Below are 27,746 nucleotides of genomic sequence, written 5' to 3' on the forward strand. Positions count from 1 at the left end.
GAAAAGGAATCAGGGGTCCTTGGAAAAATGGCTGATCTGAGAGCTGGGACATGGAAATTACAAGATGAACCTGGAATAGTTTACTGTGCCAGAAAGTAAGGTAGCTCTCTAAAGGTGAAGGGGGCATGTTGAAGGGCATAGAAGCCAGTTTAAAAGGGCTTCCAGGGATCAAACTGGGAAGAATTTGAGTATCAAAGTAAAAACGGATTATAACAGATATAACCTATGGAATAAATAGGAAGCCATGAGTCCATGGTGATATAAACACATACATACACACATACATAAACAAACAAATGGAATTTGATGAAGAATGAGATATTTACTTAGTTGCAAAGTACCACCCCGAGAAAATCTTAATAATTACAAAGAGGAAGTGAGTAGCTTAACGGCAGAGCAGCCAGGTAGACACTACCCTAATTAAGCCATCAAAGCAAATGTTCTCAGTCATGGCACAAACCAGGACTGCATGCCACCTAATAAGATGCAGTGAGCAGACAGCATCGTGTCTGTGACATTCCTGCCCAAGATGTAGAACTCGAATCCAGAATTGAGGAAGCATCACACAAATCGAACTGAGGGACTGTCTACAAAACACTGGCCTGTAAACTTCCAAAGTGTCAAGGCCATGAAAGTCGAGGAGCTTCAGCTGGAAGGAAGCGAAAGAGACATTAACAACTAAAGGCATGGTGTGATTCAGAACCAGCTCCTTGTCCTATAAAGGGCATTGTTGCAACAATTGTTGAAACATGAATAAGACCTGAGCGTTAGATAATGATACTGTGTTAATGTTAATCTCCTGGTTTTGACGGTTGTATTGTAGGTATGCAGAAAAGTGTCCTTGATTGTTGAAAATGCACATTAAAGTATTCAGAGATGATGGGGAGTCATGTCAGCAACTTACTCTTAAATGATTCAGAAAAACAACAACAACAACAGCTATATTTTCACCTTTTCTGTAAATTGGAGTGTTTTGAAGTTTTTTTTTAAAAGGGAAGAGATAGGAAAGGGGAAGGAAGAAAAGGGAAGGGAAAGGAAAAACAGAAGAACACGAGGCATTGTTGGGGGCCCTGGAGGTGTGAACCAGAGGAGATGGGAGGGGCGCTGTGCAATTCTTTCCTGGAACACTTGCAGAGCCAAACAGACCTCCTCCTGACAAGCAGGAAATCTTCAGCTGGGGTTTGCCCAGCACCCCACCTTCTGCTACAAAAGTCTGCAGGCAGTAGCCCTCTGCAGGCCAGAGGAAGAGGGGAGGCCAGGAGGCTGCTGTTCCAGAGCTCCAAATGCTTGTTTGGGTGAGTTGGCAACAAGAGTGACAGGTGAAAGTTGGAGGGGGTTCTGCAGACCCTCAGACGTGAGGAGTTCCTGTGCAAGAGAAGCCTCCACAGAGGCAGAGGTGTGCTCTAAATGTTCTCTGCAGATGCCTTAGGCCCAGGGGTGGGACTCATATGCTGAGAGTATATTTGATTCTACATCTATTCACACCTTCCCTCCTTTCCTGAGAGGTTTTTACTTTCAGGCTGGGCAGGCACACATGGTGCTTCCATATCAACATAGACTCAGTCTAGGAAAGAGCACAGGAACAAGAACCAAGACCACAGGTTCTGACCCCAGCCCAGTCACCCAACTCTCCTAGCTTCAGCTTCCTCATCTGTTAAACGGGAAAAATAACCTGCCCTACTATTTCACAGAGCTGGGCAGAGGGAGATTCAATGAAAGCACATGTATGCCAGGCTGCACCACCTTGGAGAGAAAGAATTAGCTGGTGTTTTTTTCTTTTCTACTTTTAGTAGACAAGTGGAGAGGTCACCTCTCTGTCCTTTCTGCCCAGGTCAAGCACTTTTCTGGGGAAGGTATAGAAAAGACCTGGTTCCTCTGTGTGAACCTTAGGCACTGGGCACCAAGCCAGAGGTCAGGAGTGTCTGAGCAATATTTCCCCAACTCAGGTTTAAATAGGCTTCTGGATCTCGGTGCTGCTCATGGCCACCGCCACCATATTGTCTGCCATTGTCCTTTCCGATTTCACTATCACTCATCTACCACCACCACTCTTCACTTCCTCACTTCCTTCCTCACCCAGGTTAGCTTCCATGGTGTGTCATCGTAATCAATTCCTTATACCTCTGCCCTTTGCCCTGTCCTTCCAGCAAAGCCCCAACCCAAGCATCCCTCCATTTCACTCACACTCAAGCTGCTGAGCTTTGTAAGAGATAAACCACACAACATTGCAAACTGGACTCACTTCAGATCCATGTCTACACATTTCTAACAGGTGCTGGACACTTCCCAGCAATCCCCACTACCCCAGCATGTCTGCTTTCCCTCTCTCCAAGATATGCTTCTACTCTTTCTCACATCCTTTCAAAACTGTTACGTTCCTTTCCCTTCCCCTCCTCTCTGCCAATGGCTGCTTCATTCTCCATTGAGAACATAGAAGCACCAAACCAGGGGCTTCCCACCACCAGCCCACCTCCATCTGGAGCCAAGCTCCCCGTTTCCCTCTGTTACTATGGTTGAAAAGTCCCTATTCTAGCAAGAAGACCCACCCCTCCACCTATGCTCAGATCCCACCCACTCTGGCTTCTCAAGGTCTTTGTTCCTGCATTTATCTACTCTCTTTGCCGGATCTGCAATTTCTCTCTGCTTATTTACTGGACCACGGAATCATGCATACACACATGCTTTCATATCACGTATCTTTAGGAGCTGCCACTTGTCTGTCAGTTTATCGTATTGTAGTGGCTTGCATGTTGTGAGGATGGTGCTGGACCAGGCAGAATTTCATTCTGTTGTACATAGGGTCACTATAAGTCAGAACCAACTTGAGAGCACCTAACAACAACATCTTTAGAAAGTAAACCCTTCCCTTAGCCGCACACACCCCAGCAGCCACTCTTCCATTTCTCCTTTCCCAATAGCAGCAAGAATTACTTACAGTCCTCACTTCACAGTCCGTTCTTTAACTTCACCCCCACAATGACGGTGCTCTTGTTAAGATCACCAATAACCTCCATGTGGCCAAATTCAATGGTCACTTCCTCTCCTTATCTTACTTGATCTGTTAGCGTTCCCTATGGTTGACCAGTTCCTCCTTCCCTTGGCTTCACGGTACTTCCTCTCCTGAATGTTCTTCAATCCCAATGAATATACCTTCTCTGCCTCTTTGGCCACTCCTCCTCTGCTTGACCTCCAAATGTTGAAATGCCTTAGAATCCTATCTTTGGCCTATGTTTTTCTTCTAGCTATGGATTACCCCTAAGTGCCCTCATCTTGTGACTTCAAATAACATGTATATCCTGACAACTGCCAATTATATGTGCCCTGCTCTGACTCTCTCTGCAACTGTAGGCTCTTATACCCAACTCTTACTCAACATCTCTGCCTGGATGCCCAATGGTTGTCTCAAACCTAACATGTGCACAAGCGAACTGTTGATTTCTTGTTCCCTCCTGCTACCCCCATGAATGTTCAACCTCCAGCCTTTCACCACCCATCCAGCTGCTCAAACCAAAAAAAAAGTAATCCTTAACTTCTTTCTTTTTTCTCAAGCCCACATCCAATCTATAAGGCTACTTCTCTCCACTCCACTGCCACCACCCCCATCCACACCAAGGCATCTCTCTCCTGGAGCGCTGCAGTAGCCTCCTAAAGGGTCTCTTCTTTATGCTTGCTGCCTACAACTCATTCTCCATAGAGCAGCTAGAGGGATCTTTTTACAAATATAAATCTGATCATGCTCCTCCCTTACTTAAAATTCCCCAAAGGCCTCCATCATCCTTAGAATAAAATCCAAACTTGTTTTTCTGGCTTACAAAGCCCAATGTGGTCTGGCCCTGGCCCCCTTCCCCCACTTTCCGCTTTGCCCTCAATGCTCAGGCCAGGCTGGCCTTCTTTTTGTTCCTTGAGCATGTTGAGCTCAATCCTGCTTGGAGGCTTTTGTATTGGGTGTTCCCTATCTTCATGCCATTCAAATATCAGCTTAAATGGCCCCTTCAGAGAGCATCCAACCTATAGTAGCCACCTATCTGTCCTATCACCCTACTTCAATTGTCGTCAGAGCACTTATTACCATCTGACATTTTTCTTTGAGTGTTTACATGTTTATTAACTGTCTCCATCTTCTGGCTGAAATGTGAAATCTATAAGGTCAGGGACTTTATCAGCCTTGTATACTGCTTTATCCCCAAAGCCACATTTGTTGAATGAATGTTCTTGCCCTTCCAAAGAGTCTGCAGCAAGTGGGTCAAGCAGCAAGCAAGACAGGTGGCAGGGCCAGGGCCACGTATAAATAGCTTTGTTAGGGTGTGTGAAGGGCAAAGGTACCACCTGTACCTAGTTTCTTAGGTCAGGCTCAAAGAGTTATCTGGACAGCAGGCACCTGTGGTGGGGGTGGTGGGTAGGGGCAGGGTGCGGGGCTGGGGGTGGAAGCCCAAGACTTCCTGGGGGATCAGAAGGGGGCATGCATGGGCTTTATCCATGGAACCAAGGTCACAGCAAACAGAGGGAGACTGTGTGACTCCTCAGAGCCTCAGATCCTGGGACAGAGACTACATGCAACACCTCAGTTCCCAGGTGCTCTCAGGGTGGACGCTAAATACAGATTCCTTGCTCCACACCCTTATCTCTTATTCTAGCTCTTCTCTCTCCCCCTGCCGAGGTCTGCCAACTTATCCCCTCACCTGACCCCTCTGGGGAATGTTCTTACCTGTAACCCTCATCCATTCCGCCCTTTGTAAATCTGTTTATGAGCTCCTTTTGGAATTAGCCCTTCCGAGGCCCACTGCTAAGGCTGCTTTGGTACCACGGCCTCCCCACCAGCCCTGCTGTCTGCTCCAGCTTAGTCCTCTGTACTGCAACTTCTTGCCTACCTGTCATTCTCCTTGAGCTCCTGGGACAGGGTCTGTGGCTTGCTCATCACTGTAGCTCCAGCATCTACCCCATGTACTCGGAGTGCCCCGAGTCCCTTCTCCCCATCTGATAGCCACTGTAAAGGCAGGGACTGTTTCTTGCTCTTCCTTTGAAGTTCTCCCAGCCCTGAGCACAGGGCCTGGGCACTAAATCCAATCCTCTTAATCGATAAAAAATATTGGCATAGTGGTTAAGTGCTATGGCTGCTAAACAAAGGGTCAGCAGTTCAAATCTGTCAGGCACTCCTTGGAAACTCTATGGGGGCAGTTCTACTCTGTCCTATAGGGTTGCTATGAGTCAGAATTGACTCAGTGGCAATAGGTTTGGTTTTTTGTTTTATAAGGCAATCCTCTAATCAGGGACATTTGCAAGTCTGAACATGGTCAATATGGGCTACAGAGGGAAGGGACTGGGAATGTTTAGTCCACAGGAAAGGAGTGAGGAGTGGAAGAGCAGGGAGCATGCCTCTCTTTATAATCAATCTCCAGCTTGAAAAAGGTCCCACTTTCAAGGGGAGCCAAATTGCCAAGACAGCCCCATCAGCAATAGAGTCTGTGGGCAGTGAAGGATCATGTCCCTTCACAGGCAGGGCTTGAGGTCTGGGTCTGCCATGATGCCACTGGGCTGGGGATAGGGAGAAGTAGGGCTGCAGGCTGTGGAGAGGGAAAGGAGAAAGAGTAATAGCCATTTTGCAGAACTCAACAGATTGTCTAAAGCTAGGACAAAGCAGTGGGTATGGCCAGTAAGGAAGCTGAGATGTGATGGATGTAACCATTGGCTGGCATGGTAGAGTGTGGGGGCATCAGATATCCACAGCTGCAGTCCTACCAACAGGGACCTCCCTTGGCTGGGTGCTCCACCTCCCCGAGTCCAAGTTCTCTGTACTCTTCCCTCATATGTCAGTCTACGCAACCCAAGCAAGAAAGTGCAAGACCCTCATTCATCCCCTTCATCCACAGCAAAATACTTGGAGGGTTGTCTTACTGTTGTCCAAGTGGTTGGCCTTAATGATCTTCTCTGAGTAGTCAGAAATACTGGAGCATTCAATCTAGAAAGGGCATAGAATAAAGGAGCAAGGTATCAAAAAACATCACAGCACATCCAACGCCAAAGCGACTCAAGGGCTATTAACTGATGGCAAAGCTGAGAACCAAGGAGGTAAAGTGACTTGCTTATGGCTGAACAGTTAATTCATGGCAGATTAAACCTTAAAGCTCAAACCTCCCGATTCCCAGACCAGGGCCTCTTCCACTAAATCAGGCTGCCTTTGCCCTGAGACAGAAACCCAGCCACTGCCCCTTGATGTGGGCCTGGTGTCTGAGCTGGGAGATTCAGGAGAAGCTGGCAGCCTCACTCTCCTGGCTGGAGGAAAATGGGATGTGACGCCACAGACACTGTTCTCCAGAGAGGACGGGCCAGGCAGACTGTGACCAGAGTTGCTGTGAGTTTCTCTTGACTTTATCCTCCCCCCCACCTCCCCCGCAGTCCACCCAGAGCAAGCTGGGCCTATTGCAGGTTGTGGGCCATCTGGAAAATGCCCAGTCAGGGCAATAGGGCCAGTCTCAAGACCAGTCCCCACCAATGCACACTCAAGTTGACTCTCTTCTTCTGCTGCCTCTACCTTTAAAAGGATTTATTGCTTTTAATCTGGAAGACACACCAGGCTTCTAAAAGCTCCTAAGCAAAGGGCCATTTGAGAGATTAGTTGACCATCAGTCAAGAGCAAGACCTTGTAGGAATGGTTGGAGACAGAGCCCCAGGCTGGTCTGTGTTGAGGCCCTGGGCTCCTCTCACCATTACATAAGAAGCCCACCTCAGGCTACCTACAGGGTCTCTGGGAGGGAACATGTCCTCCAAAAGTTGCACAGGGACAAGGAGGGAGCTGCTGGCAGCCTCCATCAATGCCTTGGGGATGTGAGGAAACCTATGCTGTGGGGGAGGGTCCCTGTGTTAGAGCAGCATCTAAGGAAGCTGACCCTGGCCCCAAGGCTCACCCCTACAGGAGAACCAGCTCTTTCCGGAGCTACCAGCATCAGTGGCCTTCAGATCCCACTGTCTGGAATACCATGTCTCTCCTCTTCTTTTCCCTTCCTTGCCAGGTCATCATCTCGTCTGCAAGAGACTACTACTGCATTTAGAGATTAAGAACATGGGACATGGAGCCAGGCAGCCTGGATTCACATTCTGCCCTTGCCACTTTTTAACTGTGTCTGTTTCCTCATGAGTAAAATCCCAGCACCTGTTTCAGATGGTGGTTGTGAGGATTAAATGAGCTAATGCATGTCAAACACTTAGAGCTGCGACTGGCTGCACCCAGGACTGTGAGGTATCATTGTTATTCTCTTTCCTCCTTTTTCTCTCTCCTGACCTCTATTCCTTTCCCCTACTCTACTCTCTTTACCTCTCTACATTTTCCTCATTCTTTTCTTTTGTTCTTGCTCCTTTGTTCTTTTTTTTTTTTTTTTTTAACTCTCTTCCATTACTTTAGCTTTTCTGAGTCTTTATCCTTCTCTTTTCATTTCTCTCTTCGTGTCTGTTTCTATTTCTCAGTGTCTCCGTCAATGGTCTGGCTCTTTCTCGTCCTCTCTCTCTTTCTTCTGTCTTTCCCTCTCTCTCTCCCTCTGTCTCTCATCCTCCCTGTCTCTTTCTTCTCCCTCTCTTCTCTTTCTCTCTTCCTCTCTCTCTCTCTCCCTGTCTCTCCTCTCTCTCTTTCTGTCTCTCCTGCCATCCCATCTCCCCCACTGGAGGAGAGCAGTAGGTGGAAGAGGGAGTCTGGAACAGGAGAAACTGTGAAATGAGCCATCCGGAAAGAAGCCCAGCTAAATGTGGTGGAGCTACTTATAAAAGAGCTGTTATAGAAAAAGAGCGGGAGGGAGACAGATTGCAGCGAGTCACCACAGCTGGAAGGCGCTGAGTGGGAGCCTCCTGACAGCTCTTGCCTGGAGACCCTGGACCACTTGAAACCAATGACAGGCAGCCCTGCTACTCCCTGCTCAGCCCTCCGCCACCCATGCCCCAACTGAGGCCAGAGCTGAGGCAGGGCCTCAGAGGCAGCACTGAGAGAGAAAGCGCTTTGGGAGCACCACATGGACTCAAATCCAGCTCTGATGCTCTGTGATCCCCTTGAGAGTTGAGTCTGTCCCTGGTAAGGAGGGCCTTGTGAAGGAAGGCCAGAAGGTGGGAGGGGCAAGAACGAATGATGATGACACAACTTGACCTTGGAAATCTATATCGGCCCCCTACCCTCAATATATACCTCAGATGAGGACATCACAGCTTTTCCCAGTCAAGGTCATGCCAGAGTACCTCAAGGACAGCCCCAGTTTCCTGACCCACGTGTTTTCCAAGACAGGCATGGAGGGAGAAAGCCATCCCTGTGGGTGACAGAGGGCAGGGTAGGATTACCCAATAAGTAAGGTGTGCACGGGCTTAATTGTGCTTACTTACCAATCTGTAATGCACAATTTCACCTATTTTTCACATCTTTGAGGAGGTGAAACCCATGTGAAATTGTACACTACAGATTAGTAAGTAAGCACAATTAAGCCTGTGTGCACCTTGCTTACTGTAAGCCAGTGCATACCAGGCTTATTGGTTAATCCACCCCTGAGAGAGGGGCAAGCCTCCGGGGATAGGGGGTGGCCAAGAAGATCTGGAGAGTGCTAGTCAGCCTGGAGCCCTGGTGGCCCAGTGCTTAAGAGCTTAGCTGCTAACCAAAAGGTTGGCAGTTCAAATCTACCAGCCAGTCCTTCAAAACCGTATGGGGCAGTTCTACTCTGTCCTATAGGGTCACTATGAATCGAAATAGACTCTACGGCAACAGGTTTTGGTTTTTGGTTTAGTCCGCCTGTAAAGAGGCCTTGTGGTGCAACAGTTAAGCACTTGGCTGCTAATCGAAAGGTTGGCAGTTCCAATCTACCCAGCGACTCTGCAGGAGAAAGACCTAACAATTTGCTTCTGTAAAGATTACAGCCAAGAAAACGCCATGAGGCAATTCTACTCTGTCACATGGGGTCACTATGAGTTGGAATTGACTCAGCAGCACCCAACAACAGACTGCCTGGGAGCCTCAGGACAGGCTACAGGATGGCCCAGCCAAAAGCACAGGACGGGAAGAGCTACTGACTGCTGCTCCATCCCCTTGGGGCCTCTGTAACTGGGATATGTACATGCTGGGTGTTTGATTATGGTTTGTCTTTCATCTTGATCAAGAGGAATTTCCGTTTGCCAACTCTGGATGCACTGCATTTTTCGAATGTCAGCCAGCAGCTGAGAGCTCTTCTTTTTCACAGTTTCTTCCCAGCTCTGGACTCTCTGAGGCCCTCTGTCATCAGGCTGTGTACACCCATCTCCTGAAACCCAGGGGAAGGCCGGGACCCTCCACTTCTAGCCTGGAGAGGATGTGGCAACCGAAGTAGCAGAATTTAAAACTACCAGTTTGCACTTTAAGGAAAAAACGAAGCAGATTTTCTGTTATTATTCCCGAGGGACCCATCCAACTCTAATAATAAACACTGAGCATTTGCCATATGCCAGGCATTGTTGTAAACCCTTTACATATATATTAAACTTATTTAATCTTCACAATTACTCTGTGGGCAAAATGCTATTATCAGGTTCGTTTTACGAATGGGGAAACTGAGGTACAGAGAAGGGAATAGCCCAAGGTCACACATCTAATGAATGAAGGAGCAGAGATTCAAACCAGAGCTCATCTGTGTAACCACACTGGCAGTGGAAGTAAGCACTGTGAGGTAATGATGGCATTGGAGTGGGCTCAGAAAAGTCAAAAATTCTCATGCAAAGTCAGCAGTCACCAGAGCATGGAGCAAGGAGCAATGTTCAGATGACTGGTAATCATGGGAGCCTGCCCTGCCTCCTGGAAGTCACTCAATGGTACCCAACAATAACAACTTGATTTTCTCTAACCACCACTCAGTTACCGTTGAGTCAATTCCACTCAGCTACTATCCAAAAGGTTGGTGGTTTGAGTCTGCCAAGAGGCACCTCAAAAGAAAGACCTGGTCATCTACTGCCACAAAATCAGTCATCAAAAGCCCTGTGGAGCACAGTTCTACTCTGACACACATGGGGTCACTATGAGTCGGAACTGACTTGACGTCAGCTGGTGTGGTGATTTTTTCTACTCCTCCTCAAAGGGGTGATCTCAGCAAGAGAAATGGACCAGGGTTTGCACTTCTTGGAAGGGTGTATATTGCCAGGTGTATATTGCTAGAGAAGGCAGAGGAGCAAGGGGATGCCTGTAAGGAGGCCAAAGTGAGCAAGGGAGTGACATGCTCACCCCAAACACCTTCTTGGCCCCGGCTTTGGCAGCAAACATGGAAAGGATCCCAGTGCCACTCCCAACATCCAGCACCACTTTGTCCTTGAACACATGCTTGTTGTGGTACATGGAGTTCCGGTAAGTGAGTGTTCGCACCTCGTCCTTCAGCATTTCCTGGGGTGGAAGGAAAGAAAAGGCAATGTCAATGTACTTCAAAGCACCTGGGGTCATAGGCTCCAGGATCACCCCACCAAAATTCTTCAAGGATCTCAAATGATGTCATCAGGCAGAACCATAGAAGACTGCTGTGGGGCACTGGGGCAGGGCTACCCGTAGGCAGGGCTGCATCCTGCCAAACCACGCCAGCCTCAAAACTCTACCCAAGAATGATAACTTCAGCTAGCTTTAGAAGAGAAACTCATGTTCAGACTGGAAGGCTCGAATTTGTCAAAGAACCAATGATAATAAACCACTTGCTGTGGAGTTGATTGCAACTCATGATGACCCCATGTGAACAGTATCTGTTTATGGAGATGGAAAACTTGGCAACCAGTACTGGTAATGGTTGCACAACATGATTAATGTAATTGGTGTCACCGAATTGTACGTGTAAAAAATGCTGGCTTGGCAAATATGTCATGTATGTTTTTTACAACAGTACAATAAGAAAAAAAAAAAAAAAAAGAACAAAAGGTAGTATCAGTACAAAGCAGCATGAGAGACTGAAATAAGACCTGAAGCAGAATTGTCTGCCATGGTGAGAGAATTGTCATTGAATAGGTTATTAAAGAAGAGTTTGTTCATGTGTGTTTTGTATTTCTATTTTGTTGTTGTTATTGTTTGTTTTTAAGAACAGAAAAGATATTCCTCTGCCCAGCATTATCAAAGAGCTTTGCAACTAGATTGCCTGTTGCAATTTTCTCTGGTCCAAGGAGAACGTGATTAATCTGTATGGTGGTGAGGAAGGGGTCTTCAGCCATTTGACACATTGGTAAACACGTCTAATTCACTGCCAATAGTATTGGAATGAATATTTTTTAGAAATCAACTTTATTGAGGTATGATTTGCATATAATAAAAAGCACAGATTTTAAGTGTGTAGTTTAGTGTAAGGGTTTTGACAAATGTACACACATTTTTTTGTGTCCTGTCTAACCTTTGTCTATTCCAAGGTCACAAAGATAGTCCCCTATGTTTTCTTCCAGAAGTTTTATAGTTGTGGTTTTTACATTTAGGTCTGTGATTCCTGTCAAATTAATTTTTGCATGCAATGTGAATTAAAGGTGTGAGCTCACTTTTTTAAATACAAATATCTAGCTGTTGAAGCGCCATTTGTTGAAAGAACTATCATTTCCTCATTAAGTTATCTTGCTACCTTCACCCCAGATCAATTGACTGCACATGTATTAATCAATTTCTGGCCTCTCTGATCTGTCTCATTGATATACCAATTCAACACTGACTTCATTACTGTAGCTTTATATTAATCTTGAAATGAACTCGTGACAGTCCTCCAACTTTGTTCTTTTTACATGATGACATTGGCTATTCTAGGTGCCTTACATTTTCATATAAATTTTAGGATCAGTCTGTCTATTTACACAAAATATTCTGTTGAGATTTTGATTATAATTGCACTGAATCTATAGATTAATTTGGAGAGAAATGACATCTTAACAAGAACTTGATTTTCATCTAGTTAGGTCTTCTTTAATATCTCTCTGCAGTGTTTTATACCTTTTGGTACAGAAGTCTTAGATTCCCATCATTAAATTATTCTTAAGTATGTTATGTTATGCTTTATATACGATATTTAAAAAAATTCATTTTCCAATTGTTTCGTGTTAGTATACATATTGACCTTATAGCCTACAGCTTTGCTTAATTCACTTATTAGTTCTAGTAGGATATTTATAGATTCCTTTGATTTTCTATGTAAAAAAAAATCTTGTCATCTATGTATGAATGAAGAGAGTTTTACTTCTTCTTTCCTATCTGCATGCCTTTTATTTCCTATTTTCTCATGACTTGTTGACTGGTGAAGACTTCCAGAACAATGTTGAAAGAAGTAGAGAGAACAGACATTCTTCCTTTGTTCCAAACGTGTATATGACCCTTAAGTATAATTTTAGCTGTAGGTTTTCCACAGATGCCTTTTTATCAAGCTGAAGATGTTCCCTTCTATTCCTAACTTACTGAGAGTTTTTTGCATAAATTGGTATTGAATTTTATCACATGCCTTTTTTTTGCATCTTTTGGTATGGTATTGACTTTTCTCCTTTAATGTACAGAGTTCCATTGATGGTTTTAAATGTTGAACCAATGCTCTATCATGATGTATATCTTTTTAAAATATTGATGACTTTTGTTTACTCATATTTTGTTGCAGATTTTTGCATCTATATATATGAGGTATATTGAACTGTAGTTTTTTTTGTTTTTTTTTTTAATTACCTTGTCAGGTAATCAAGGCTACACTGACCTCATCACACAAGTTATAAAGTTCTTTTTTCTCATACTTTCTGAAAGCATTTGTGTGAGGTTGGTATTGTTTATTCCTCAAATATTTGATACAATTCACCAGTAAAACCGTATGGGCCTGGAGATTCACTTACTTTTTAGTAGGAAAGTTTTTAATTATGAATTTCATTTGCTTACTAGATAGAGGGCATTTTTAGGTTTCTATTCATTCTTGTGTCAGTTTTGACAAGGTTTTTTTTCCCCCCAAGGAATTTATCTATTTCATCTAAGATGTATTTATCGGCATAACATTGTCATAGTATTCTCCTATCTTTTGAATATGTATATGATCTGTAATGAGTCCTTGTTTGTGTTTATGGTATTATAATATCCGTTTTCTCTCTCTCTCTTTTTTTTTTTTTAGACTTGAGCAGGCTAGCTAGGTGTTATACATTTATTTATTTAGTCTTTTCAGAAAACTTTTGGATTCTATAAGAGAATCCTGATCAAAAGGGGGAAAATGTAGAAAAGAATTTTAGATTTTTATAGACTCCAGACTTCTTGGAGCCATGAAAGTTAGATGAACCCCTGAAACTACTTCCCTGAAGTAATCTTTAAAACTTAAACCAAAAATATCCCCTGAAATCTTCTTAAAATCAAAATGTAGTTTACCTTAACTAGTTAAAAAAAAGTCAGCCTTGAGCACTATGCTTTTTTAAGAACTATCTATACGGGAAAAAAAATTTTTTTTTTTTTTTTAATATGGGATCGAATTGACAACAGAAACTTGAAAGATTAGATACGAACCTTAAGGGGCAGTAAGTTTGTGTTAATGGGGGAGGGACAACTCAGAAAAAGGTGAGAATTGTTGCACAACTTGAAGAATGTAATCAGTGTTACTAAATGGTACGTGTAGAAACTGCTGAATCAGTGTATGTTTTGCTGTGTATAATCTCAACAACAAGAAAGTAAATTCAAAAAAAATTTAACTTTCAGTTTTTTTGTTTTCTCAGTTGTTTGAGTTCTATTTCATTGATTTCTGTTCTCATCTTCATTGTCTCCTTTCTTCAGCTTACTTGGGTTTTTATTTGCTCTACCTACTCTACCTTCATAAGATGGAAACTTTGGTCACTGATTTTATGCATTTCTTCTTTTCTAACATAAGCACTTAAAGCTATAGATTTCTGTCATGCATTGAATTATGTCCCCCCAAAATTGTATGTACCAATTTGGCTGGGCCATGATTTCTGATGATGTGTGATTTTCCTATATGTTGTAAATCCTGTCTTTATGATGTTAATGAGGGAGGATGGGTGACAGTTGTGTTAGTGAGGCAGGACTCAATCTACAAGATTGGATTTTGTCTTGAGGCAATCTCTTTTGAAATACAAAAGAGAGAAGCAAGCAGAGAGACAGAGGGACTTCATAGGACCAAGAAAGCGGTGCCAGGAGCAGAGCTTGTCCTTTGGACCTGGGGTCCCTCCGTGGAGAAGCTCCTAGGCTGGGGGAAGACTGATGAGAAGGCTGACAGAAAGGCTTCCCCTGGAGCTGACGCCCTGAATTTGGACTTTTAGCCTACTTTATTGGGAGGAAATAAACTTCTCTTTGTTAAAGCCATCCACTTGTGGTGTTTCTTTTATAGCAGCACTAGATGACTAAGACAGTTTCTCTCTAAGGATTGCTTTAACTATAGCCCACAAAGTCTGGGGTGTTGTGCTTTTACTACCATTCAGTTCAGTATATTTCCTAATTTTTCCTGTGATTTCTTATTTGATCCAGGGATTATTTAGAAGAGTGCTGCTTCATTTCCAAACATGTGGAGATTTTATAGATAATTTACTGCTATGAGTTTCTAATTTAACTCCATTAGGATAAAAAAAAAAAATACTCTGTATGATTTCAATATTTTGAAATTCACTGAGACTTGTTTTATGGCCCAAAATACAATTTGTTGTAGTGAATGTTCTCATGTGCACTTAAAAAGGATGTGTATTCTGTAGTTTGGGGATGTAACATTCTATACATGCTGTTACAGATTGAATTGTATCCCCCAAAACATGTGTTGTAAATGGAGCAGTTCTACACTGTACTTTCGGTTGTTATGAGTTGGAATAGACTTGATGGCAACAGGTTTTCTATCAGTGATTAAGGAGCTCTGGTGGTGAAGTGGTTAAGTACTTGGCTGCTAACTGAAAGGTGGGTGGTTCGAAGCCATCAGCTGCTCTGTGGGAGAAAAATGTGGTAGTCTGCTTCCATAAAGACTACAACCTTGGAAACCATATGGGCTAATTCTACTCTGCCCTGTAGGGTCCCTATGAGTAGGAATCAGCAGTGCATTTTTGGTTTGTTTGTTTGGCTATTTTTTTGGGTATATTTGTGGCTATAATCTCATTTGGGAATGGATTTTCTTTGTTATGTTGATGTGGCAGGACTAGTACAGGGTGTGTCTGAGGTCAATCTCTTTTGAGATATAAAACAGTAGATTTAGCAAACAAGCAGAGATGGGGGAAGATAGATGCCATGCCACATGAAGATCACCAAGGAGCCAAGAAATGGAACCTGAAAAGTGACAAGGACTTTTCCCCAGAACCAAAAGAGAAAAAGCCTTTCCCTAGAACCAGTGTCCTGGATTTGGACTTCTAGCCTCCTAAACTGTGAGAAAATAATTTTTTGTTGTTATTGTTGTTAAAGCCACCCATTTGTGGTATTTCTGTTATAGCAGCACTGGATAACTAACGCACATGCCAAATAGATCAGGTTGTTTGATGATATTGCTCAAATTTTCTGCATCTTTATTGATTTTCTGTGTATTTGTTTATCAATTATCAAGAGAGAAGTATTAAAATCTTTAAGCATGATGGTGGGTTTGTCTATTTTTCCCTTTATTTCTGTAGGATTCGCTTCATGTTTTTTGAAGCTTTTTGCACACATGTCGTGATCGCTCCGTAATGTGTCAACTTGGCCAAACTGAACTACATTTTCCAGAATTCCCCTTTTTTGCATGTTTCCCCTTAGGGTGGGTCACAAGAGAGACTCAGGAGAGATCTGGAAGGCTATAGGGAGGCAGCAGCCACGTCATGGTCACGCGGTGTTGCTGACCTGCTGATTCACCTCGATGGTTGAAGCGGCAGCTGGGCCTGCAATTGCCTTACCTTTCCCTGGACCCTCCATCAGCTTCTCTGACTCCTGGGCCAAGTGCGTGTGTTTAACTTCATGGTGAGACACCTCAGGTCGGCACGATAGCCTCACCACCAAGGTCAAAGGCAATAAGAATGGACGGGGGTTTTAGTCTCTCCTTGTAAGGTTTCAGCTTGTGTGTTTCGGTTCCAGCTTGCTCCTGATTGCCCCCTTCATTTTACATCCATATTCCCTGACAGCCTGCTCCAGGCCCAGGCACAGAGGAACAGCCTTACACAATTACATAAACCAATTCTCTGTAACAAGTTCTTTTACATATATGTATATGTATATGTATATGTATATGTATATGTATATGTATATGTATATGTATATGTATATGTATATGTATATGTATATGTATATGTATATGTATATGTATATGTATATGTATATGTACAAAGAGCCCTGATGGTGCAGCGGTTAAGCCCTCAGCCTCTAACTGAAAGATCAGCAGTTCTAACCTACCAGCCACTCCTCCATGGGAGAAAGAAGTGGCAATCTACTTCCGTAAAGATTACAGCCTTGGAAACCCTTTGGGGCAGTTCTACTCTGTCCTGTAGTTTTCCTATGAGTCAGAATCAACTCCAAGGCAATGGGCTTGGATATATGAAAGTGTGTGTATACCAAAAAAAAAAAAAAACCCATTGCCATGGAGTTGATTCTGACTCATAGAGACCATATATATATATATAAATAATTCCTATTGGTTCTGCTTTTCTGATTGTACCCTGAATAATACAGAATTTGGTAACAAAAGTGGTTCCAGAGGAAGAGAATATAAGGATCACTTCTCTGAATTGGTTCTGGGTTTTCTGGAATTGTTACTTTTAAAGGCACCAATGACTTTTTCTCCAGTGATAAAGAGGGCACTGGTAATCCATAACACGAAATGGCAAAAAAAAAAAAACACTTACTCAAATTATCACCTTTAGATACCTGTAACCAAGTACCTATAGAAAGTGGTGACAATATTTGCTACCTTAGAACACTTTAGTCAAAATAAGGAGTATAATGGGTTGATTGGTTGCTTGTTTCTAATTGTGCTGAAAAACTTGGGGAATGAAAACTATGCTCTCAGGGCTTTAAATTCCTGGCTTATGGTCTGCATAATGCACCTGGAAGTTTCTGTGCTGCCCCTGTAAGGAGCCCTTATCTCCTATAGTTGCAGCTGAGATTTCTGAATACTAAACCCAAAGTATAATCCTGCAAGTACCTAAAGTACAATGAAAATTGAATTCCCACCCACACAGGCTCTATTTTGTTAAAGTTAGGGCATTGATTGGGAAGGAGTAGGATCCTGAAAATTAGAATGGAAACATATAGACAAATTCTGATGAAGCTGGGTACCTCAAACCCCTAAATTATACCAAGTCTTCTTTGTCAGTAGAAACAGCCCTTCTTGGCCTGAAGAGTCATACTGGCCTCCCCTGAGGTAGTTGCCCTGCAAGGTGCTGATATTTCTCCTCAGTACCTACAACCACTACCCTCTCTTTTCTGTTAGCCCTATAACTAGATTCAGCTCTCAGAAAGCCACAAAGGGTGAGGGACAACATGAGACTCATGGAGTGGTGCAATACCCACCAACAGAGCTACATGGTTTTTCCAATTTTTATAGCCAGAAACCTGAGAAATTTATGTGGGGATGGGTATTAAGGGTGCAAGATCAAGATGAATGAAATAAAAAATATAAATCTCAGCCATTAAGCTGAGATTCCAGATTCTATGTTTTAGCTCAGGGGGCTTGGAATGGCTCTAACAGTTTGCTTGGTTGGTTAACTAAAATATCAACCCAAAGGCCACCTACGCTAAATGAAATTGAAATGCCAGAACCTCCCTGGTATACTGAGAGGAAAGCATCCAAAGGCTTAGGGAGATAGGAATGTTCAAGTAGACTTACGATGCAAGAGCTACTCACTAGCCTGTGAGGGTCCAGAAGACACATCTTTTACCACACCTTTGAGAAATACATTTATGAGAAAAACCCAACGTCCTTGAAGAACTTTGAGGTCACTTTTCTCTCCAGGTCAGAAATTACAGTATGAACTGCTACAATCAAGCTGGGATCCCTAAAAGCAGTGGGGATAATGGGATCCCAGGATGGCAGGGGTCAAGTGGCAGTATTTAATCACTAAAGACAAGGTACACATGATTATCATAACAGACAGTGGAGCCAAAACAGCAATCAGAATAGTCCGACTTGTAGAAAAGACCTATGATATTGGCTAGTTAATCATGTGTCTCTGGAAGAGAAATACATAGGCAGTCTACTAAATCCTTACTTGATATGTATAAACAGAAAAGTTCTAGGTTGAGTGAACAGAAGTCTGATTGAATCACCAGGACAGTCATGGCCCCTCAAGCAATTCTCAGACTTGAACCAGTTTACAGACCTAGAGCCCCTGTTTATCTTTCTCCCAGACTCCCCCAAAATGATCTGCTGCCATTTACCACAGTGACTATACATTGGGGGTCAAGGGACTAATCAGACTTTTAAAGGAATAATGGACCCTGGATCTGAACTGACACTAATGTATCCTGTAGACCCAAAGCATCACTGTGGTGTACTAGTTGGTAGGGGCCTATGGAGGTCAGCTTATCAGTGGAGTTTAGCTCAAGTCATTCTCACAGTGGGGCCAGCGGGTTTCCAAACTCGCCCTATCATTAATTTCCCAGTTCTTGGAAGCATAGTTGGAATAGACATGCTCAGTGATAGGCAGAATTCCCACACTGATTCCCTGGCCCATGGAGTAAAGGCTTTTATGCTAGGAAAAACAAAATAGAAGCCACTGGAACTGCCTTTATCTGAAAAAAATTGTAAACCAAAATCAATACTGTATGTCTGAAAGAATTACAGAGATTATGACCCCTATTAAGAGTTTAAAGATGCAGGAGTAGTGATTTCTACCAAATCCTCATTCAACTTGCCTATTTGGCCTGTAAAGAAGGTAGACGGATCTTGAAGAGGGACAGTGGATTATTGTAAACCGAACCAGGTGGTGACCCCAATTGCTGCTGCCGTTTCAGATGCGGTTTCATTTGCTTCAACAAATCAACCCAGAGGGTTGTTTTTTTTTCTTATAAACTTTAGAAAATTATCAACCTATATTTCTTCAAAATTTTTTTTTGCTTCCTGTTCTTTCTCCTACCCTTCCAGAACTGCAATTATTCATATTTTTACCACTTGACTCTGTTCCACAAGTCACTGAGGCTCTGTTCATTTTTTTTCAATCTTTTTTCTCTATTTCAATTTGGATGATTTCTATTGACTTTTCCGTAAATTCCCAGATCTTTTCTTTTATTCCCACTATCTGCTATTAATCCCATCCTGTGAGTATTTGTTTTAGATATTGTATTTTTTAGTTGTAAATTTTCACCCATTCTATCCATTTTTCCTGAAAAGTTTTTAAAATAATATTTATCATAATTATTTTAAAGTCTTTGATAATTCCAACATCTGGGTGTCTATGGATCTGTTTCTATAGACTAATTTTTCTCTCAACTATCACAATCTCCTCTTTCTTCACATGTCTCGTAATATTTTATTCTGTTCAAACACATTGTGTTTAAGAAACTAGTGTCTAAAGTAGATTTTTTTTCCCCAAGGGGGAATGCCCTTTCCCTTGTTATCAGCTAGATAGTAATGGGCTGGTCAGTTCAAACTAATCAGAAATTGAGCAGGTTTGGGAAGGGGTTGTAGCTTTAATTCCTGTATCAGTGCCTTGGAATGAAAGCACTACAGATCTGAAAAGATTTGGATTCGCTGTTCGGCCCAGCTACTACTTCCTGTGCTGCCAGAGACTGATGTGTTTGATCTTACTAGTTAAGCTGGAGGTTTGGCTAGATTGATTTCACATCTAGCTTCAAATACTTCAAAGGCAAGCTCAAACCTCTCCCTCCGGAAGGTCCCTGGGACCAAACACCATAAAACTGCTAGACTGCAAAACTGCAAGGCATCAAGATTATGAGACCACAAGACTGCAAGATAGGTATACCCAGCACCAGGCACAGCATGGTACACTGTTGTTTTTCAATAGGAAATCAGTACAGTATGGTGGTTAATGGCACAGATTCTGAAGCCAGCATTCCTGCATTCAAATCATAGTCCCACTGTTTTTCAGCTTTCTAATCCAAAACGTCATTTGTCTCTGTGCCTGAGTTTCCTCCTCTAGAAAATGGGGTAGTAAGAGCTATAAAAGGTAATTGTTGTGATTAAATATAGTAAGTGCTATAAAAGTGTGAGCTCTTGCATTTTGTGATAACTATGACCCTTTTCATCCATGCAAGAAACTAGTTGAGGGGGGGTAAGGTGTAAAGGCAAAATAAGGACAAAGTTTTCTGAAATCTCTTAATCCTGGCAATAATTACAGTATTGATTTTGGTTTACAATTTTTGCAGATAAAGGCAGTTCTAGTGCCTCTCGTGGATGGAGATGGGTTGGCCTGGCATCTCTGGAGTTTGTTTATTTTTCCCCAAAAATGAGCTCCCCAAAACCCCCCACCCTTTAGTTCATCACCCTTTTGTCACTTCTGTGCCCCCTTCCTCCTTTCCTTAGGCCTCAGATCATAGGAGTTAGAGCTAATGGTGCAAATTCTGGGAGAATGGAAGTTGTGACTTAGCAAGGCTTCCAGACATCTCATTCCCTCAACTGGCCTATCAAAAGAAAAAAAAAAAAAAAAGACCCTCTCCCCTTCCTCCACCCCTCATTTAATCATCCCTGGGAGAATAGTCCAAACAAGTCTCAAGAAATTTCAAACAAGAACATGCCAGTCTTTGTTGAAAACAATTCCCAGCCCCCAGCTGCGGATGACTTTGTCTCTCAGCTTCCCTGCCTATTAAACACATGACAACACTTTGACTAATTGCTGGGAAATGAGGCCCTGAAGAATCTATTTCAAAAGAACCTGCAGCAAGGTTGTCAAAAAAAGGGAGCTGGCCAGGAGTGGGATCGGCGCCCGTGGCTTAGGGGGCCGGGAACACAGCCACACTGGCAAGGATTTTTCTCGTAGCTGAGGCACTAAGCTCAGTGCCAACTGTCAGAGATGCTGAGAATTTAGAGCTGAGATCTGGGAGGTCACAGAGCCCACCCCTCTTCTCAGCGCCAAGGCCTCAGTAAACACACATCTCCTCTGTCACTTCTGCTCCTGCTCAAGGTTCCATTCTTCTGCAATGGAAGGCCACAGTCCCCTCTCTTTAGGCCCCTGCCCTCTGTGGTCTGAGTATGGAGTTGTCTCTGGATGGAGCCATGGGCTGGGAAGAACAGAAGTGTCCGGAATGGCTTTTTTTGTGCTCTTCAGCCCCCAACAGCCCTTCCCTCAGCCCTGCACTTCTTCTTTGTATTTACAGACTGACCAAACTCAATCCATCCCACACCATGTTTCCTAAACACTCACTGACCGCAATTAATCAGCGAGCTGGCAATACTGCCCGCCCGTGTAAGCATCTTGTTAATGATGGGGAGAAGACTGCCAAATGGCAAGCTCCATTCCGGGTGGTGAAACATGGGTCTTGCCCAGACCAAGAAGGCAAAGGCATTGCCGCGAGCATTCTGGCATGGAACAGAGATCCCTGGGCTCGGTAACAGGAGGTGAGCAGGCCCGCTTTCTGCAAAGAACAGTGGTAAGAATCCATCCATGTCCCCTGCTACCTCTTTTCATACCAGATGATCTCAGAGAAAGAAAACAGGGTGGAAGGAAATTTCAGGCTTGGAGGAAGGCTACCTAGCCACCCCTATACTAGAGGACCTAGGCATTTCACCAGAAGCCAGGGTCTAGAAATGGCCTATAGCTTCAGCAGGAGGGAGTGAAGTTAGGTATCAAGAAGTACTTCTGTTTAGAAGGGTTGCAAAGGATTCTTCTAGGACAGGTTACTAAGGAAAAAAATGTCTCTATGATCTGTAAATGCTTCAAGTTCTCTGCTCAGTCTGTACTGTTTATATGTGTTCATATACAAGTTTGATTTTTCTACCGAATACACAAATTGTGGAATCTGGTCTAGTATTTATCTGGTGACCTTTGTTGTCCTCTCCCAAGTAGAAATGATACCCTCTGGGTGCCCAGCCGTGGTGTTGATCAGGCATCACCTGAGTGACTAGATTAGCAGCCTTGTCAGCAAAGCTTTACATTCAGATAATGTGACAAGCCCTGGGTTGAAGTCTAGGGAAAGAGCTCTGTGCACTTCCCCCAGCCCCTACCCCAGTGGAGAGCAAGATCAAGGAAGGTACAATGCTCAGCCTCAAGAAGGCATTCAACCTACCAAGGGTAGCAGACTCAGCTGCCCAGACCTCCTGGGCCAGGACCTTGAGAACTGAGCACGGGCACCACACCCCTCCCTGCAGACCCCAGGCTTAATGGTTTTATGCGGAGAGCAGCTCTCAGGCAGCCAAACCTTGGGCCTCCCTAGGGTATATGAGGCTGGGCCCCGGAGTCTAGAAGTAACTAAAGGACCCTGCCTCCACCCTCTAACTTCATGTGTGGCTGCAAAGGAACCAGCAAAAACAAATGAGTCAATGTGATTCATAAGGTTTCCAGCAAGAAAGAAAGGTTTGTTTGAAGACTATATGGTATGGTGGTTAGGAATGAAGTCTGGGGCCAAACTTTATGAAGGTTTAATTTCCTAACTCTGCTGTTTACAAGTTGTGTGACCTTGTTCAAGGGAACCAGCAAGGACAAATAAGGGATCTGAGGCTTAAGGTCAAAGATCCTCATCTGTAAAATGGCGACAGTAATAATGTTGACCTCATAGGGTTGACCTGAGCAATAAATGAGTCAAGAATATAAAATGCTTGGAACAGCAATGGTGGTATCACCATTTCAATATAGAAAGGGTTTAATGAAGGAGGAGCTTTGAGATTTGTCTTGATAATGCATTTACATAGCAAACAAACTTTTGTTCCTTTTTTTAAAAAAACACTTTTCTCATTTTATTCTAGGTGAAGCTTCTGTACTAGAAGCATTTCGTTCATAGGGTTCTCATGGGTACTAAGTGAAGGATTCTTATGAGCACTAAGTGAAATGATACATGTAATGTGCCTAGAACAGTGTCTGGCACTTAGTAAGCACTCAGTAGATGTTGTTCCTTTGGGGTGGCTTGAGAGAGTGCTGGAGACCAGAAAGGGGGTGAAAGTGCCCCTGTGCCACCAGATAGCCAGCAAGCTTCTTGTTAGGAAGCTCTGTTCTGTTGCATCATTAACACAAACCCTCACTGCTACCGTCTAAGACAAGCATTTAGACATAAGAATTTCCTGAGAATCAATCAAGATGTCAGATCTGGGCCAGGTTACCAAGCAGGCTTGCTGCATTGCTTTCCCTGGAGGCACTCATTGGTCTAAGATGCACCTAAGAGTTCATCCCTGCCTAAAGACAGTGGACATCATAACCTCCAGAAGGTTCTTTCAGCCTCAGCAAAGCATTTGTGCTCCTGGTGCAAGGATCGAGTCCACACTGGCTTATCTGGGTTTATAGTCAGGACGAAACGCAGGTGCTAGAACGTAAAACAAACACCCCTTGCTGTCTGGCTGTGAAACGCACAGACACATGCTTTCACCTATTCACCTGCTCCAGGCCTGGCCCTGGACCCCTCCAAGAGGGCCCCACAGGATGGAGGGAGGGCCAGAGGTCTCAGGGTCACTGGGAGAACTCACTTTACAACAATAAAGAGTTGGCTGCATTATGCTGCCTCAGAAAACAACGATGTAACGGAACGGCAGTGCCAAGCTTCCACCGATTCAGCCACCAGCTCAGAAAGTTTTACCTCGTGGATCCCAAAGTGGGCATAGGAGTCGAAATAATAATCTCTCGAAGTCATCTCTTCTGGGTTCAGCAGCTTGGACATCTTGCCCCGACCCGGGCAGCTGGGTTGGGTAGACACATGATGGACACATTGCACAGGCTTGGGTGGGACAACAGGCTGCGGGGGCTGAGATGGGGGGCTGCTCACCTAGGGGAAGAGAAGGGGGCCAAGGTTAGAGAGGCAACAAGGTCCTGCCCTCTGAGATCTTGCTCTCCTTTCCTCCCCCACTCCCTGAGCCCAGATCCAATCAGCCACAGCAGCTATTCCTGAAGCCCTTTCAAGCCCATGGGGTCAGACTGATGGCTGAAATTTGCAGAGGCAGCATGGTCCTGAGAACCCAAGCAGACCTGCATTTAACCCATTTTCATCTTCTACTGGGTATGTGAACTGAATAGGTCTAAAGCTCAGTTTCTAGATCTATAAAATGGGAATAATAATACCTTCCTTTAGAAGTAAATGGTAAACACTCTGTACAGGGAAAGATGCATGGCAAAACATAGCATAGCATAATACATGGTGGCTAAGGGTGTGGATTCCAGAGCCCAACTGCCTGGGCTTGAATCCCAGCTCTGCCACTTACTAGCTATATGACCTTGGTTAAAGTTATTAACCTCTTGGTGCCTCAGTTTTCCCATCTCTAAAACGGGAATAAAATGGTCCTCACCTCCTAGAGTTATCCTGAGGATTAGCAAGTTAATATTTGTAAAATGCTTAGAAAAGAGCCTGGTGTATAGGAAGCGTTTGTTAAACAAATTGCGAGTCCCACCTGCATACTTAGGAAGATCAGACCTGTGGGCTCCTCCCTGCCCAACAGGCAGCATCCGGCTGAATTAATGCAGGTCTCCTTGGTTCTGGTGTCTCACATCTGTTCTCTTGCCCTCCCAATTCCCTCAGTTCCTAATTCACATTTTACCCTGAACTTCAGCCCTATGAATGCCCAGCATGGTGGCCGACCTCCTGCCTGAGCACTGTCAGTTATTGCTTTTTATGGGCTCGCCAGTTCTGACATCCAGTCCAGCTCTATATCCTACTGCTGCTGCCCATCACCAACTAGTGTCCTCCTCCACAGGCTAAGGGGAGAAAGGGAGAAAGAGATGGATGCTCAGAGGGGGTAAGCCACTTGCCCTAAATTGTGAGGCAAGTCAGGGGCACAACTGAAACTTGTGACCAGCAGCTCAAACCCCATTGTAGAAGCATAGTTCTGCCAGGAACTCAGCCTTCTGTCCCTGAAGTGGAGGAGATCCAGACATACAAGGCACAGAAAAGGTCTCAAAATGGGCAGAATTTAGAAGAGCAAGAGAGAAGTAGCAATCCAGCAGCAGGTCCTCTGGGGGCTGGGAGTCAGGGCTCCTGGACCCTATTTCAGCTCTAGTAAAATTAAAAAATAAATACTGAGAGGCAGATGACAAAGTGATTAAGAGTGCAAAGCTGGGGCCTCTCTTGAAACCCAGCCCTTCCGCTTGTTGGCTGTATGACCTTGGGAAATCATTGCACCTTGTTTCCCTCCTCTATACAATACAGACCATAATAAAACCTACCTGATAGAGTTGTCATGAGCTTGGATGACTTAGTATATGTAAAGAGTTTAGAACGCTGCATGACATATAGTAAGTACTCTATTTTTCGTCTTATTATTATTATTCAGGTTACATGAGTTGTGTCCCTATTCTATACCTCAATGTTCTCATCTGTGAGCTGGATCAGCTCAGACTTACTATCTCCTTTACAGCAAGGGAAACTGGGGGCTCCTAAGACAGAGCAAGATCAAGAAAATCAAGTGATTCCATCTCCTCCATCAACCTGTGAGCACAGCATTCCCCCCACCCCACCCCCCACCCTGAGACTATCCTGGGGCCTGGGCTAGAGGGGAGAAATCTGGGGGGAGTGTGATAGTCCCATTTTCCTGGCATATCTAGGCTACTGCCTCTGGGAAATAAGCAGACTTCCCAGTTTAGCAACATCAGATTTCAGGTCGGTGAGATCCCAGGCTGGCTGGCACAGGCTGGCTGGCAGGGCTGCCTCATTAGAATGCAGCAGGTGTGACCACCCTTGGCTTGGGATGTTGGTCACGGTCTCCAGAAGGCTAAAAATAGACTGTCAATTGCACAGTCCTGTGCGGGCTGCAGAGTCACCTCTAAAGCTGAAGAATATTCCGTGGATGAAGCTGACCCCAATATTGACTCTATTTAAATATATTAAGCTGGTCCAGGCATCATGCATGGTCAAGGTGGCAGGAGCCACCAGCACCCTTTAGTTGCCATTCAACTCTGATTCCAAGTTCTCCTTTTCCATAAGGCTCCCTGAGAGTCTTTCCCCAATAGCCAACTGACGAAGTGTCAACCATGTGTCAGGCACTGCAGTCACAAGGAAAAGAGCATGAAGACTTCAATGGATTTGGTGGCCCATTGGCTTCAATAACCACATGTGATGGGAATAAGGAGGTGACCGTAACCCAATCCTTGGTCCAGTTGGGCTCTCAGTCCAGCTAAGCCTCCTGAAGAGGGGACTGGTGGTACAAATGGTTAATGGGCTCATTTGCCACCCAAAAGGTTGGAGGTTCAAGTCCACCCAGAGGCACCTCTGAAGTAAGGCCTAGCTATCTACTTCTGAAAAATCAGCCACGAAAAACCCTATGGAACACAATTCTACTCTGACACACAGGTCATCATGAGCCAGAAATGACTCAATGGTAACAGGTTTTAGCTTATTGGCTTATGAGTGTGTCCTCTTCCAAGAGACTGGGAGTCGGGTGGAAAGTAGTAGTGGCCATGATCCCTGGGCATTCGGTTGCTTGGAGTATTATTCTTAATTCGACAAATACTTTTTGCATAGCAACTATAGCAAGGCGTCATGTGGGTCCTATGGAAAAAACAAAGATGTGTAGGAACGCTGCCCTCAAGAACTTTGCTTCCTAGAGAAGAAAAAGACCCTTAAGAGGTCTACTATATAATGGCGTGAGGCTTGCTCTGGAAGAGAAGTAAGTGCAAGGGCAGGAGAATCCACTTCAATTAGGAGTCAGGAAACCCTGGGATAACTGGGAGTCGGGGGTGAAGTGGGGAGCTTTTTGGAATGGACTTTAGTTGGTGGAGATGCTGAGAAGGAATTCCAGGAGGAGGGGACAGTTTGAAGCTTAAAGGAACAGGAAAGCAGTGAGCTTGTGGAACATCTTGGCTGAGATAATGAGAGGTATAGTTGAACAGAAATTATGGCCAGGCTAAGAGGTTATACCACCACTCGTCTGTCAGTTTGTTGTACTGTCATGGCTTGCATGTTGCTGTGATGCTGGAAGCTATGCCACCTGTATTTTAAATACCAACAGCGTCACCCATGTGGACAGGTTTCAGGAAAACTTTCAGATTATGACAGACTAGGATGAAGGACCTGGCAATCTACTTCTAAAAAATTGGCCAGTGAAAACCTTATGAATAGCAGTGGAACATTGATATAGTGCTAGAAGATGAGCCCCTCAGGTTGGAAGCACTCAAAATACTACTGGGGAAGGGCTGCCTCCTCTGAGTAGAGTCAACCTTAATGGTGTGGGTAGAGTAAAGCTTTTGGGACCTTCATTTGCTGATGTGCCACAACTCAAAATGAGAAGAAACAGCTACAAATATCCATTAATAATCGGAATGTGGGATTATGAAGTATGAATCTAGGAGAATTGGAAGTTTTCAAAAATGAAATGGAATGTTTGAAGATCAATATCCTAGGTAATTAGTGAGCTGAAATGGATTGGTATTGGCCATTGTGAATCAGACAATCATATGGTCTACTATGGTGGGAATGACCAGATGAAGAGGAATGGCATCACGTTCATCATCCAAAAGAGCATTTCAAGATCTACCCTGAAGTACAACGCTGTCAGTGATAGGATAATATCCATACGCCTTCAAGGAAGACCAATTAATACAACTATAATTCAAATTTACCCACCAACCACTAATGCCAAAGATGAAGAAATTGAAGACTTTTATCAACTTCTGCAGTCTGAAATTGATCAAATATGAAATCAGGATACATCAAAAATTACTGATGATTAGAATGCAAAAATTGGAAACAAAGAAGAAAAATCAGTAGTTGGAAAGTATGGTCTTGGTGGTAGAAATGACACTGGAGATCACATGTT

At 43.9% G+C, this 27,746-nt stretch overlaps 1 protein-coding gene across 1 annotated transcript in view; it reads right to left on the reverse strand.

Annotated features, from left to right (window-relative positions):
• PRMT8 (protein arginine methyltransferase 8) overlaps window positions 1-27,746 on the reverse strand; it is a 114,607-nt gene that overhangs the window by 46,939 nt on the left and 39,922 nt on the right. Inside the window, exons 2-4 of the mRNA XM_003410625.3 lie at window positions 23,582-23,767; window positions 10,211-10,366; window positions 5,893-5,956 (exon numbers count right to left, since the gene is read on the reverse strand). Of these exons, the coding sequence (XP_003410673.1) occupies window positions 5,893-5,956; window positions 10,211-10,366; window positions 23,582-23,767 (406 nt within the window). The remainder of the gene's footprint in view (window positions 1-5,892; window positions 5,957-10,210; window positions 10,367-23,581; window positions 23,768-27,746) is intronic.

This window comes from Loxodonta africana, chromosome 4, assembly GCF_030014295.1.
Source record: "Loxodonta africana isolate mLoxAfr1 chromosome 4, mLoxAfr1.hap2, whole genome shotgun sequence".
NCBI classification, from domain to species: Eukaryota; Metazoa; Chordata; class Mammalia; order Proboscidea; family Elephantidae; genus Loxodonta; species Loxodonta africana.